The 13,965-nt window shown below is 36.4% G+C and overlaps 2 protein-coding genes across 4 annotated transcripts; one reads left to right on the top strand and one right to left on the bottom strand.

Moving 5' to 3' along the window:
- Window positions 1-2,184: 2,184 nt before the first annotated feature.
- On the bottom strand, window positions 2,185-7,639 carry LOC100186859. Its single transcript, XM_002121032.5, has 8 exons — window positions 7,417-7,639; window positions 6,312-6,492; window positions 5,675-5,993; window positions 5,210-5,349; window positions 4,786-4,918; window positions 4,292-4,471; window positions 3,930-4,035; window positions 2,185-2,771 (listed from the first exon to the last, which is right to left on the bottom strand). The coding sequence occupies exons 1-8, from the start codon at window positions 7,600-7,602 to the stop codon at window positions 2,595-2,597; spliced, it is 1,422 nt and encodes a 473-aa protein (XP_002121068.1). The 5' UTR covers window positions 7,603-7,639; the 3' UTR covers window positions 2,185-2,594.
- On the top strand, window positions 7,394-13,717 carry LOC100176640 (carbohydrate sulfotransferase 11). Of its 3 annotated transcripts, none has more exons than XM_018817674.2 (11): window positions 7,394-7,647; window positions 7,928-8,015; window positions 8,446-8,603; window positions 9,273-9,433; window positions 9,760-9,878; window positions 10,155-10,355; window positions 10,774-10,914; window positions 11,273-12,108; window positions 12,740-12,821; window positions 13,115-13,181; window positions 13,572-13,716. In XM_018817674.2, exons 4-8 carry the CDS (start codon window positions 9,296-9,298, stop codon window positions 11,622-11,624), a joined length of 951 nt encoding a protein of 316 aa, XP_018673219.1. In that variant the 5' UTR covers window positions 7,394-7,647; window positions 7,928-8,015; window positions 8,446-8,603; window positions 9,273-9,295; the 3' UTR covers window positions 11,625-12,108; window positions 12,740-12,821; window positions 13,115-13,181; window positions 13,572-13,716. The 3 variants fall into 3 exon arrangements, with proteins under 3 accessions (XP_018673219.1, XP_018673220.1, XP_002120927.1); XM_018817675.2 differs by having other exon boundaries at window positions 8,446-8,613; XM_002120891.5 differs by lacking the exons at window positions 7,394-7,647; window positions 7,928-8,015; window positions 8,446-8,603 and adding an exon at window positions 8,619-8,776 and having other exon boundaries at window positions 13,572-13,717.
- The last annotated feature ends 248 nt before the right edge of the window (window positions 13,718-13,965 follow it).

Raw genomic sequence — 13,965 nt, 5'->3', positions numbered from 1 at the left:
AGAAATGCATAAAAATGCCCCACTTTCTATACATGTATTATATATATAAGTATATATATGTATTACATGGGTTGGCAAACCAGTGACTTATAAACGGGAGATTCTAAATTTCAACATTTTAGTTTAACTGCGGAGCAGACATTCTGTGAATAATTAATGTCACATATATAGTTTTATCAAAAAACGCCTCCTTCATATACACCCAGTCATTAGTTAGAAATCTAATATCAATCTGCGGTATATATAATCGTTTTGTCGATATTCCAAACACACAACCTAATTTATGGTGTGTGATTTTGAGACTGCCTTTGTCAGCTTTATTTATACAGTAGGGTGGGGGGAGATGAGACACCTTTTAGCTCTATTTTCTCATTCCATTTAATAGTAAACAAGAAACATTCAAAGATTTTTAAAACTATATCCTCACGACTCTTAAACACTATTTTTAATTGTTTAAAACACGATCAGGATATTTGGATATTATGTGCTAAAGGTGTCCCATCTTCCCCCACCCTACTATATAATGTAACTATTCTTACTAAATCGAGGCACTATATATATGCTCTAGAAAACGTTGTGTTTACAGAGAAGTGGTTTAATCATGTAGGCTAAAAATGGTGGACAAAAAATGAATGGCATTTTTAAGAATCAAAAGGTTTCACAAGGAAAAATATATAATCGCTAAGTTGAAAAACATAAACACTTTATGTGATGCGATTAACGTTACCGGTATCGTAGCGCAGTGGTTTTAAGAGTCGGCGCTCTTCACCACAGAGAATACACGGGTTCAAGGTGTACGAAATAAATACAGGGCACCCAGGTTTTAACTTATAAAATTTACCGTACGCGTAATGCACTATTGCTTTTTCAAACCGTTCTCAATTTTATTCAAAATAGCGAAATATGAAGTCCATGAGGACGCTTTGGAAAACTACCTAAAGAGATGCAAATTAAATATTCTGCCATTATTGGGCTATCTTATCGTGAGCTTTATATTCTTCCGTAGTTTCCCGACACTCTATTGATTGATCGTACCCCACTAATCCAAACTCGTATTTTGTAGAAGTACAGGTTCGCACATTGTATCGATCACAAGTCAGGTTTTCTCAACCTTTCATGGTCTGTGGCGACGTTTATCGATACTTTATCAAAATGTACTGGGTATACCTGCTTAAACATAAAAAACAAGTTGTGTTTACTTAATAATGTGTCGCTTTATTTACAAAATACAGTAGTCCACCTATGAAACAAAACAAGGCTATGAGCAGAGGTTAGTAACTTCATTAACCAAAACTTGTAACCTTATAGTATTTCCATCGACATTTTGCTTGTATTGTGTATCTAAACAAAAACTTTAAAATTGTGTTGATGTTTTATTGTCAAGACAAATTTTAGAGATCATTTTTAACAGTTTTGTGAACTAGCAGTATTACAATAGCCAGATTTATTTAATGTCAATTGCTATATAAGCCTTTATAAAAGAAGAAAGTGGTGTATTAGGTGTATATGCACAGCGGCCGTAATCCTGGATTGCGGTACGCGTTGGATTAATTTGTGCGTGTATATACTATATGCTGCCGACTTAGGATTATGGCGGATGGTTTATGTCTTGTGTTATATTACAGCGGTTAAATGCATTCAGTGTTATGGTGTTTAAAATGGAATTATAAGATTATCGTGGTAGTTATGTGTTCTTTTGCATTTTTAAGAATCTAAATGAGCCCCCAGGGCCGCAAAATACGTTTGTGGATATACAGGATAACACACGGCGAAAACATGCATTTGTATAACATGCCAAACACATAACATATCTATTTAAGCCAAACTTTGAAATAGGATTTTCAAACTTCGTAAATATTTTGCATTACAATATCTTTGCCTTTTTCGACGGTTTGAAATAAAAGATGGATGTAGCATAACAGCAAAATCCCTATAAGTAGGTCAGACTTTGTAATATTCCAAATCGTAAATGTTTAATGGTTGTAACATAATGCTTTTTGTATGATTGTTCTGTGGACAAAATCTCTGGCATTGTGATAAGCTGTTGCGAAAAAACAAAGCCAGAGAAGTATAGTACAACGTAATTAGTAGCAGGCTATATTCTGCTTTAGTGTTCCATCTCAAAACACCGGTTGTACAAATATAAATAACATTATGACTTTATTTGCAATTGAGTATCAGTATAACTATATAACTTTTAATTGAAGAAAATAATGATTTTCCTGTAGAAAAGTTAAACAATTTTTCGTAAAAGACTGCAACACTGACAACGGCATTTAATAAAATAGAATTTCATATCTTTCATACTGTTTGTAATATAGCAGGGTGGGGGCTGGGAGACGGGACACCTGTGGTACAAAATATACAAATATCCTGATTGTACTTTAAACAATTAACAACGTTCTATGGGATTCGTAATAAGAACAAAATTTTTATAATTTTTTGAATGTACTTTGTTAACTACCAAATGAGACGATAAAACATAAAGGTCCCATCTTCCCACACCCTACTAAACATCCGGATTATAAAAAATTATCAAATCGTGTAAATATTAAAATTAGAAATCCGGTATTTGTTCTTGAAATTTAATTTATTTATATCATTCCGGGTCTTGTCTCGTCCACAAAGTAATGTGGTCCAATAGCGGCTGGGTCGTAGGTGAAGAAAACCAGTTTGTTTGACTCGACGACCGGAATTACAATCTCCGCGTATCCGTCATGATTTAAATCATCGATGGTTAGCGCCCCTACCGGTCCAGCTGCTTTATAAATCTGTAAAAGATTTTATAAGTATTTTGGTAGAAAAGTCGTATAGTGGGTTGGGATAGGATGGTCTAGGTTTGGATTCTCCTTTCTCATCCCATTTGGTAGTAAACAAAAATGTTTACACGATTATATAAACGTATATCCCCACGACTCTCTAGGAGAGCTTTGTTTTTGTTCGAAACACGATCAGAAATGTGGAACATTATGTGCCAGTGGTATCCATAACCCCATTATAAAAAGTATCCGGTGTTTAAGTATAATCTGCATGGGCTTGTCCTATATACTACTGATACGTGTATCAAGTTTAGAACTGACCGCCTAAATCGGGAGTGACTTGTACATTTAAATGTCATGTCTACTGTTACAGTTTTGTTGAACGTGTTTAACTAGTTGATATAACAACTGATATCCTTGTTTTCGTTCACGGGTATAAGGTAATTGCCATGTGTGTAGTTTCTGTACTAAGCTTTAATGTGTATAATTCCACTCATACGGGTGTGTTTGTGTATAAGTAAACAAAATGAACACGAAAACGCCGGATATAGTAATCCACCGTGTTGTATAATACACCTACATATATTGTAGAGTCATTCTATCGCTGGTTAACCTTCTACTAACGTAGGCGTGGGGACATAACCTTTAAAGAGATTTCCTTAAAATCAACGTGTTATGAGCTCATACCGTTTTTAGGTTGGGCCAAACCACATTTTGTAGGCGCCCCCGCAACTCTGACGAGTTTCAAGCGTTTACTGATGTTTTTTGTGTCTCAAAATTTGGTAAATCGCAGGAGAATATATCATAACTTTTTTTCTGGCGTATTATTAATTACAATTCGAGAGTTCTCAGACTATATCGTTTTGGTACTGTGTCGTCATAAAACAGTCTGTACGGTTCACAGAAAAACAAAAATATTTGAAAATTTAAATTTGTGCTGTTTTTAATCCAAGCACGTGGATTAAATCCAAGCATTTTGAATCCAAGCGCGATCTGACATAGGTATACTGACTATACTGATTCGATTTATTTCGGTATATGCAAAAATGTTTCAAAATTTTACTGTGTTATGTTAAATGTAAAACGGACTCTCACTGGTCACATGGACTTTGGATATTTTCAACTATAGTGCTTAAACTTTAAAACATCATATATCTAGTCTATACTTACTGAGTGACTACTGTATTCCCAGTTGTTTGTTTTCTTAGAGTTCGGAATAAGAACATAAACTCTTCCATCGTCGTCACCAGATACAATAATAAATGGTTTCTTTTTCCTTTGGTATAGCAAATGTTATGATTCAAGTAGCTCAATCAAAAATAGTTTTTGATAACTATTTTTCGCTCCTCTTGTGTCAAACTTCGCGCATATTTAACCACTCTCAAAGTTTAAAAACTAATTACCCACAAAGTTACAAACGTGGTAACACATAAGCGGTCACGAGGTGTATGAAACAAAACACCAGTGTTAAACGACTGTCGTTACTCTAAGTTATAACGACTCTCGATAAAAAAATATTCATTCAGTCCTACCTTGCAGACACCGAGCTATATCTCAACACTGGATGAAAGATGTTGATTTTTCCTCCAGATCCAAGATCAGGGAGAGGAATCTCTACAGCACCATCCACCAAGGTATGTCTTCTCCATTTATCTCTTATAAAGTCACAAGGTATCTCATATACGATAACAGATCCTTGTTGTAATCCATGCCTGCAACAATAAAATATTTTACTTCACTACGCCAAAGAATACTCGGGCATAAAAAAGTTCTACGCACAATATCGTTTGGAAGAAGGACTCCGTTATAAATCAGTAAGGTTATTTTATAAGATATAACCATATAAGATGGTAAATAGTTTTGGACCGTACTATCCCTCTTTTAAACCATATATCTTCACCCTAACCTCAAACCGCAAAACACACAATTCCAATAATACCTTACACTCAATTCTCCCAAATACACAGGACATTTGTAAACCCCCTTTTCCACCACACCAAAACCCCACCCCTCCGATCCAACTTACACCCATGTTGACACTATGACGTCATCCCTCCCATCAGCATTGATGTCAGCAATTTGAAGATCGAAGAACCAACCGTGGTTGTCAATCACTCGTTCATTAATCGAATCTACATTTGCCCAATTTTCAGCTGGATCTGTTCAAATAGAAAAAACGTTATAGCCTTTTCCATTATTTTTTTATCATACATAACACTTTGTCTTAATTAACACGCTCTGCTGGGGCCATTTAACAAAGAAATGCATCCCAATGAGAAACCGGTTATTAAAAAAAATATTTGTACTTCAACAACCTATGCCCACTCTAATGTAGAAACTAGGGATACGAAAACGTATAAGTTTAACCAGTATTATACTGCTTACATAAAAGGTAATTCCATTATACTAACAACGTAAGAGTTAAAATATAATACTGGTTATTAGCTTACCGTCAGACCATACAGCGTATAACTTATTGTCCCAGTAACCCGCTCCAATAATCACCAACCGACTGCTGCCAGACGGAAGAGGAATTCGTAAAATACGGAAAGAAACGTCAGGACCGTTTGTAATGGGATGTGAACGCCATCTGAACGGTTAGTAATGTGTTGTTAAGTTATTGTGAATAAGATTTTACATTGTAGAGTTATGACACGAGAGTCTTGCTATACACTAAACACATGTCATGCTCACTGTTAAGTTACAACATGGGCGTTTTTATACACCAAACACACATAGAATATCAATACAGTTCACCATGCTCGATGGCCAGTTACATCTCTTCAAGGACAGTTATGAATTCACCCCATAACAGTTTCCAAGCTACATCACTCGAAACTCCCCATACATACTCATTCATAAACCACACCACAACATAACGCCAAACACAACATAACGCCAAAAACATTTCCCACCTTCCAACTCTTGACCATATCGATCTATATCCCGGATTCTCCAACCATATGAGCTCGGAAAACTTGATCGAACCCGGCATACCACGTGACCGTGACGTCACAATATCCGGCCAACCGTCCTGGTTCATGTCGACCCAATCGATCATGGAGTAATACCAATCTCCTCTGTTAGTTTCCTCCGATACGAACATCGGCGTTGGAGGGGACGTTTGGTTGTAGATAACTGGCAAGAGGACGATTTGACCTTCGGTGCCTTGTGGGGGGTAGAATGTTGACGTCATCCACCAATATGTTGTTTCGCTGTCCGGCATCAGGTCGTCTGTGAAATAATATAATATAGACTACTATATTGTTTATAGGATAATAAGATGTAGTTCTGCTTGTTCCTCAACCGCGGCTGGCCAGTAATGGGTCTTTAGACATACAGAGAAAAAAAATACATATAAAATAATCACCTTAGAATTTTTAGGTATAGTAATTTATAGGCGGGTACGAGGTGTAAAAATTGCACCTTTGTTACCACGACTGTCGTTGCAACGAGACCATAATCAAGTATGATTATGTTTAAGTTCTCTGCTTTAAAATGTTAAAATCTCAGTATAGCTGATAAGGCAATAAAAAAGGCCTGTCATCCTACTTTCAACTCTTCCAACAGCGTTCGGCCACCCCATTTCCCGACCGATCATGTTGCTCGATACCGCCCCCCGGTGTTGAAGCCAATCGGCGATATTCTCAATACGAAGAAGACCGATTTCTTGCGAAGTTGAGTTAAACAAACTCACAGCAAGGTCTACTTTTCCTACATCGCTTTCCAGCGCCTATATAACATGTAGAATAGCAGGATAACGCATATAAGTATAAATAGTTGACCCAACTCCGGTCCCATAAACCAAACGAAACCTTAAAAAAGCCTAATTGAAAAAGGTCCGTAAAACACGGGTATCGAAAGCTCTTACTTTAACTTGATAATTAGATATAGAAATCCCAAACAGAGCTTTAATTTGTTTAACAGTGTGACCTGAACCCTATACGAGTTGCTGATCGAAGGTTACAAGTGCCGAGAAATAATTAACCGACAGCGCCCAGTCACGTTAGTGAAATTCTCCACATCACTCCACGGAGGTCAATAATATTGTTTGACGCCTAATAGTCTGTCCAACATTGTACATTATCCCACAATCAGGGTGATAGAGTGGGGGAAGATAGGACACCTTTTACTAATTTTCTCGCCCCATTTTGTAGTAAGCAAAGTACATTCAAAGAATTTCAAAACCGTATTCTCACGACTCCCACAGGCCGTTGTTAATCGTTTAAAACACGATGAGGATATTTGGAAATTATGCGCTATAAAGGTGTCTCATCTAACGTTGTCGGTTTACAAACCTATCAGTCGTATCGCACCCGGTTCAAAGACGTACTTAGCGAAACCGGGGTTGATTTTTAACAGGTTTAAGGGACAGTATGAAATACCACTAGCCCAGATTTTACGTATTCTCTTTCATATAAAGAGACTTTTATATGCTATCGGAATAATATACAACTTTGAATATTTATAATGGTACACGTCGCAAAATACTCACAAAACACGATAAAAAAAATAAATCCAGCTTTAAATAATCTAAGCATAGCAGTCTGACGAAATGCAAAACTGTTCTTTCAATCAATCTCCAAATTAACTATTGAAATTGTGAAAATTACTTATCGTCGTTTATTGCTCCCAGGCCGATTTTGATGTCACCTACCTGCACGAGTGTAGGACTTCCACTCAAATTCAACTGAGCGAAGAGTCTTGGTCGAACCTGCTGGTCCCTCATCCGTTCCCAAGAGGTCATCCAATTTTTCTGAACTCGGTCTATAAGTCGGCTTAGAAACGCGTCGCTGTGGCTGGCTAAGACGAGGACAATGATGAAAAAGAAGACACGGGCCATGATGATCTTGAAGTGATCCGTAGCTTACAGAGGCAGCAGTGTGAGGTAAGGTGGTGTACGTTGCTGTATATATAGCTTATTGGATCGTTCTGCAGCGAACGGTAATAGCGGCGACGACCTGCATTGAGCAAAAACAGGATACGAATTACTTCATTTCGAAGTGACGTAGTAAAACTTCCGCTCGGTCCCCGGTGGCATGATGGCGATTTCGCGAACTATAGTAACCTGGGGTCTTGCTGTCGTGGGAACCTGTATGACCGAAAGTAACCTCAGACTGCAATTGAGCAATACGCTTCTAATTCAGACTCATTTCCTTTTATATTAGGCCAAGAATTGATAATCACGCCATGTGTACCGTATTGCCCCTACTGGATCTAAACCTTCTAGGAAATGAACAAGGACGCTTCAACGAGGTAGCTGATGTTTATTATTTCGTAATGTATTTGCACTCACCTCTTGCCATATGATCACTAGATCAATATTGAATAATATCTTCGTCGCCAGCGGTGGCGTAATTAGCGATTCTAGTCCAGACCTAATTAAGGTTCGAGTTGTTTTTGTTGAAGAACAAACTCTTAACACCGGTTTGGCTTGCTTGCAAACCCATACGACCTCAAAGGAACGTGTGAAAATATTGCCAGACACTTAATGTACGCACGTAGGTTCCTGCTTTGTGTCAATCAAATGCATTTTTAAAAAACCTTGAACTTTTAAAAATTGTTAAGATAAAATACTTCCGCTACGGAAAATCGTTGCTATAATCGGTAAAAACACGTTTAGAAAATATGGGATATTATGTGCTACCGGTACCCATCTTACCCCACTGTATTATATACCTTCTAGATTAAAGAAAGCCACACAAAGAAGGAATAAATACCACCTCTTACTCGTCGTTAATTTAAAAGTGGATTATTGTGACCGATTTCAATAAACCCAGCAATTAAAAATTGGAAGTTACGAGAAGGAAAAAAAGCGAGATCTGTCTGGAAGATTTTGCTTTGGTAATATTTGGTATGTTTGTATTTTAGGCAACTTTTCTGTTGTACTTTTGGTGTAATGTTTCGAAATAGGATGGACAACAAGTTTCGTGCGTTGATTTTGTATTTTTGTTTTGCAACCGTGTTGTTAAGTCTAATTTCAGATTTTAGTTACTTGAGTTTGCATAAAGGCAAAGGTAAGAATGGCTCTTATATACTTTTATTATGAAGTCTGTTATAACATTAAGCTAAAGGATAATTAGTCGGTTCAGTTTAAAATCTACAAATATATTATTTACAAATGTTGTATATAAGCACTGTGGGGAGTCTAAGGTTTTATAACGGTTTTTTTTTATAATTCTTTGAATGTTTTTTGATTACTACCAAAAATGGGACAAGGAAAAAGAATGAATAGGTATCCCATGTTTCATTTTTAAACTTTACTTACGTAAACTGTGGCATTTAAAAAAATAATTAACCATGCGAATGGAACCAGTTGTTACAGTGGTGATATGTCAACTTGATAATCCTACTTCAACGTAGAATTTGTCCCATTCGGAATAAAAGTTAAAATAGCCAATTGAATTTTAAAACCTGATGCATTTGACTTCGAAATTCCGTTTGCCAAACTAGTTTGTCAAATATCTTTCTATAAATGCTGCAACGACTTCTATTTACGCTGCAAGCTTGCAGGAAACGTCATTCATTCTATTTCAATGGAACAGCCATACTTCAACAGGATTCTCAACACTCGAAATCGCTGTAATCAAATTGAAAGACACAATTATACCATACGATCCCACCGTTTCAAATACGACGATCATTTGCAAGCCGTATACTGCGCCACCCCAAAGGTAATAAAAGGGCATACCAACGAAAACATGTTTTAGATTGATAGAGATGCTCAAATGTGATCTAAAGTTACCACCAAAAAATAAAACAGAATCTAGAAACGACTTAAGCATTGTCGCATGGTCTATTTTCACATTTGAGCATCTCTATCCATAAACTATGTGTATTTTTGTGGCCCATTTACTATGAGAATAATAAATGTGTTCTTTCAGATATATCGAATTTCCATTTCAAAATTGTTTAACCTAACAACTTTAGCAAAACTTTTTTTAAATATTGGAATTTTATTTTTTTGGGGAAAAAATTATATAGTTGTTTTTTAAAAAAGGTCGCCAGTACTGCATGGAAATTGCTTTTTCTGAGACTTGGGTCTCACATTGGTGACATAAGCATAGACGACTTCCGCAACCTCGATTACAACGATATTCCGAACACTCATTTTGAGCAGTAAGCTATTTTTCAGCTTGTACCCGTTGATCGTAGTTTTTTTATGTTGTAGTCTTGTTAAGAATGTTTTACGTTCAATTTAATCTGTTTATATTGCAAAGTGTGCCAATTAATATGGTATAGAGTATAGAGTATATACTATAAAGATTATTATAATACGGGTTCTCTTTTTCATACACATAGTATTCCTTGACTTACGACTAATCCAATTGGCAATGATAGCTTTTTTTAAATCACAACAATGCATTTGTGATTCATAGCAATCTCGTATTCCAGAAACGTTGACGAAACTTTGGCTTGGTTCCGCTTACGTAATTACATGACGTTTTTCATCACACGTCATCCATTCGAAAGATTGGTCTCAGCTTTTAATGACAAACTCACAAGTAAAACTTCTGTGACGCCATACCGCGATCGCGTTGGTGTCATGATTGCGCGTGAACAGNCTGGTGAATATATGCAAGGGTTAAGATACGGGTAAGTGTATTTATGCATAGTCTACCCCATTTTAGCACTAGGTTAGCAAAAACATTTCAATTTAGTAAAATCGTTAAAGTACAGAAGGTTGGGGGAGACGTGATACCTTTAGCACATATTATCCAGTTATATCCTGGTTGTGTTTTAATTAATTAACAACGGTCTACGTAAGTCGAGAGGATATGATTTTATAATTGTTTGATTTTCCTTGTTTACTAAATAAGACGAGAAAATAGAATAAAAAGGTTTCCCATTTCCCCCCACCCCACTATATAGTAGACTGAGGGGTACTAAGATTGATACCGTTAGCATATATAATATCCCCTATTACCCAAACTGTGTTTTTAACAATTAAGAACGCTGATTTGTGTGAGGATAGCATATAGCAAATTACTTATCTTATACCGTTATATTTTAGAACCAATATCGCATATTTGCCGAACTGGATGGTTTCCAAATTACCGGGTATTGATAAAATGAATGCAACACAGAAGCAACAAGTAATGGAATACATGCGCATTCTCAGAACCGGGGAAATATCCTTCGTTCAGTTTGTCCGGTGAGTAATTTAATCAAAGTTTACATAAGAAAAAAGGGGGGGTCGGGTTCGAAGATGTTAAGGGGTTTTTTTATAACTCAAAAAGGTTACATCGATATAGAACACCACATTCTAAAGTAATGTCTGTTCTCCAACCACACGATGATAAATTTGTTACATTGGTTTACTCATCACTCATTCATACACTCATTCATGGGTTCAAGGCTAGTCCCTGCTACCATTGTGGGCGTATGTGTCCTTGGACAAGACACTTAACGGCAATAGCTACAACCCAGCGGTCACTAATGGGTTGTACAAATTATCAGCGAACAATTATTAGCAATTCGTTCATTTACTCATCCATTTATCCGTTTACCAGGTATATTATAAAAGAATACAAAGAAGGTCGAGGAGACCAGTTAGACGTGCATTGGCTGCCACAGGTTAAGCTTTGCCACCCTTGTCAACTTAACTACGACTACATCATGCGATTCGAGACGCTGGCCAATGATTCCAGTAGACTACTGGAATATCTTCAATGGGACAGAAAAGAAGACAGCAAAATTAAACTCTCTGTTCAGAAGTCGGCAACGCAAACCGAAGACACGAAGGTGGCATTTGGACAAATCTCGCAAGATGAAATTAAAATCTTAAAGGAAATTTATAAGGAAGATTTTACACTTTTGGGCTACAACCCTGACCTGTATGATGTAAAACCATTGGCAGAATAAATTTCGTACGCTACCTCACCATTGACGACTTCTGCAATTTATTTGTGTGTTTACTGCTATGCATTTTTACTGCTTTAAAAATTCGGAAATTGCACACGCAAAATTTATATTTAGAAAATTTCACAAATGCATTTAGCTTTTTAAAACTTTTATCAATAAACAAGGTGTTTATTTTATTATATTTAAAGCTATTAAAGCGTCTTTACTAACCGTTTTTTCAAAACATGATACGCTTCGTTCATTGATGTTTATTGATACGTTCGATTGAGCAACCCAAATAAAATACAACCGCATGTATGCGCAACACTCTTATGAGCAACCACCGTGTGTTATTATTATTTTGCGGGAATGTTTTGAGATTTTAGAGGGGTTGATATTGTTACAGAAATATGAGCTCATCTGACTATAGTTCCGGTGAAGATGTTTATGAGGTGGAAAAAATTATTGATAATATTGTTGTAGACGGCAAGAAGACATTTTACAGGTAATTCAATCGTAATTTTAACAGAAAATGGCTACTGACCCACTGATATAATTTGACAAAACTGTCCTTTTCCTATATAACATACGTTTAACCATTAACCCACAATCTCTAATGTAATGCCTGTGTTGGTATTTAGTGTTTTGGGCACTGGTGAAGAATACTGTAGTACGTTTAACTTACAACTTCCAATTATAAGACTTGTAAAAAGGTTGGTAATTATAGGGGTAAATGTTAGTGGGGTTATTAGGGGTTAAAAAGTCACTGTACGCGTTTAGGGGTTATTGGTAGTTAGTGGTTATAGGGGTTAGTAGTTGGGGATTAGTATAGTTACATTTAGTGGTTAGCAGAAAATGCCAGTCTGCAGAGTATGGCAGTTCCTGACGAGATCTCGCGAGTGCAAGACGGTTATTTTTCGCGCGCATGCGTTCTATTATTAAAAATCTGCGTGCAAACCTTTACATTTCCAAGCCACAATAGGAAATCCTACTTAATTGAATACGTATTTTTTTCACATGGAGCTATACAGAGAAGACGGAAAATTTTTTCCGCTAGGAGGCGATGACAAATTTGTTTCTCTAATCTATGGGGAGCAGACTGTTTGTATCACTAATATTACATTCTGTATAAACAGAGTAAGATGGAAAGGTTACGGACCAGATTCTGATACTTGGGAACCAAAAGAAAATTTACTGAGTTGTGAAGATTTATTAAACGTGGGTGCCATATTTTGCAAACTGGATTGGAAAATGAATAAAACCAAAATGTTTGCAGAAAGTAATCTATTAATGTTTCTTAAAAATCTGCAAAATTTTTTAAATTCGGAAAAAAATCCATGCACTGGGTATTTGATATCAATATAAAGTCATATTAAAATTTAATAAATTAATCCCAAATTTACCTGAATCTATGAAAAAATATTCCCAATGAAAAGAGTAAAGCCTATAGGTCTATGGCTTACCAGTGTATATTAATTTATATCTGCCTATTATGTTGAATATTGTTTCAGACTTACATTGCACGTGAAGCGGAATTAAAGAAAAGTAAAGAAAGCCATGTTGAACTTCTATCTGTTGGTCAGTTTATGATGTTATATAACCTTGCACCAGTAGATTGTACAAAGTTTTTGTATGGTTTTCTATTCATTTTATCTTTTTGTTATTGTACTCATTTTTGTTTTATATTTCATACTATGCATTTTAATAAGCAAACAGTGAAACTGATGCTTATGCGTCCTATGGTACTTATGACATTGCTGCCTTAATTGATTGTAGCACCTAGGCTGTCTTGGTGATATTTAATTCTCATGTCCCATGGCCTGCCATGCTGTAGCACCTTACCCACATACAACAGATTGTACAGTTTTAATAATGCTATAAGGGAACGCCAAACAATTCAGTTTTTCTTGCAGGAAATTTACTTGGAATAGAAATGCACTGGAATTGTTATGTCCTTATTTTTCACAGAATCAACATCAGATGAGAACTCTGGTGATGACAGAAGGTTGCAGAAGAAAAAGACTCAACAAAAAGGAACCACAAGGAGTGGTAGAGGTCGTGGCAGAGGTCGCGGCAGGGGTCGTTCGAAGGGAATTATTCGAAAGCAGTTAACCGAAAGTATGATAATCAAATTTCTGAAAGATTCTGGTTGTGTACTACCCACTCCATTTGTGTCTTTTATAATTTTTTTGTGGTTTTCGACAGTAGCGCACTCATAGGTCTAATGAGGTCAGCCACCCATTTTATGCTTTGTGGGACGTGGGGTAATGAGGGACAGTCCACTTTTATACTTTTCCCTGCCACATTTCACGGGCACAAACTTCTTTTGACTTTAATATCTGTTCCGCTTGACCAAGAAAAA

The sequence above is a fragment of the Ciona intestinalis genome, chromosome 2 (assembly GCF_000224145.3).
Source record: "Ciona intestinalis chromosome 2, KH, whole genome shotgun sequence".
NCBI classification, from domain to species: domain Eukaryota; kingdom Metazoa; phylum Chordata; class Ascidiacea; order Phlebobranchia; family Cionidae; genus Ciona; species Ciona intestinalis.
Note: the sequence above shows the minus strand (reverse complement) of the source record. Positions and strands in the feature narration are given on the sequence as shown.